Source organism: Etheostoma spectabile, chromosome 15 (genome assembly GCF_008692095.1).
Source record: "Etheostoma spectabile isolate EspeVRDwgs_2016 chromosome 15, UIUC_Espe_1.0, whole genome shotgun sequence".
NCBI lineage: Eukaryota > Metazoa > Chordata > Actinopteri > Perciformes > Percidae > Etheostoma > Etheostoma spectabile.
Window position 1 is genome coordinate 560,423 of NC_045747.1, and position 856 is coordinate 561,278.

An 856-nucleotide genomic window follows, 5' to 3' on the forward strand; every position below is an offset into this window, starting at 1 on the left:
ACACACACACACACACACACACACACACACACACTTCCAGTGAGTCGCTACATGTCCTGATCCTGTCTCTCTCTCTGTCCCTGCAGGTAAACACTGGTCTTGTCTTCAGAGCTTGTCTCAGACGAGCGGCCACTCGCTATTGGAGAGTCCTCTCGGGGCTCAGGGCCAATCAGAGAAGGACGAGGCAGACACAGTCAGCGCCATGGCCTCCCTGAGTGTTGATGTGGAGCAGCCAGGCTCGGATCCTGATCCAGAGACTAGCAGGTGAGCAATGCACTGGGACCGGCGGACTGGACCTCTGCTGCTCTCGTGTCAAACAAAGAACAAGCCGGAACAAAACCGCACAAAACATTCCAGCCTGATGCTTTTCACCCAGCTAGGGTCAGAATTCAATGGGGGAAGTGGAAGGTTTCCTATTTTGACTTGGGCTGAAGAGTTTAACCTTGGTAGTGTGAAACAGGACACTAATGGGACGCGGCAGAAAGACGGAGTGGGACGCCACCGCTTGTTCAGGGAAATGGTTTTCTTGTGTAGTCTATCCCTGTATGGTTCACATCAGGTGTTAAAAACAACGGTCCCAAAACACGGAACTGGGAGTGTTTTGGCCCAGGGTTGTGTCCCAGGTGTAACTACTGAGGGCGGGGGAGGCCTTATTGGAACTGAAGGGATTCTTGTTGTCCCTCCGGCAAATCAATTGCTCAAAAACTGGCGCTCGCATCAGATGTATGTTTCTGGAAGGGTTTGTGGAATAGGAGCACCGAAATGGCTCGCTAGCCCCCCCTACAAAACTCGAGCCCCTGCAGTACGTTTAACGTAGTACACAGATGTAGCATGGCAGAGCGGACATAAAACTCCA

At 52.2% G+C, this 856-nt stretch overlaps 1 protein-coding gene and 1 long non-coding RNA gene across 2 annotated transcripts in view; one reads left to right on the plus strand and one right to left on the minus strand.

Moving 5' to 3' along the window:
* hdac5 (histone deacetylase 5) overlaps positions 1-856 on the plus strand; it is a gene marked incomplete in the record, with an annotated part of 56,219 nt that overhangs the window by 53,495 nt on the left and 1,868 nt on the right. Inside the window, 1 exon segment of the mRNA XM_032538288.1 lies at positions 87-264. Within this exon segment, the coding sequence (XP_032394179.1) occupies positions 87-264 (178 nt within the window).
* LOC116703568 (uncharacterized) overlaps positions 1-856 on the minus strand; it is a 15,001-nt gene that overhangs the window by 6,638 nt on the left and 7,507 nt on the right. The gene's annotated exons all lie outside the window — the stretch shown is intronic.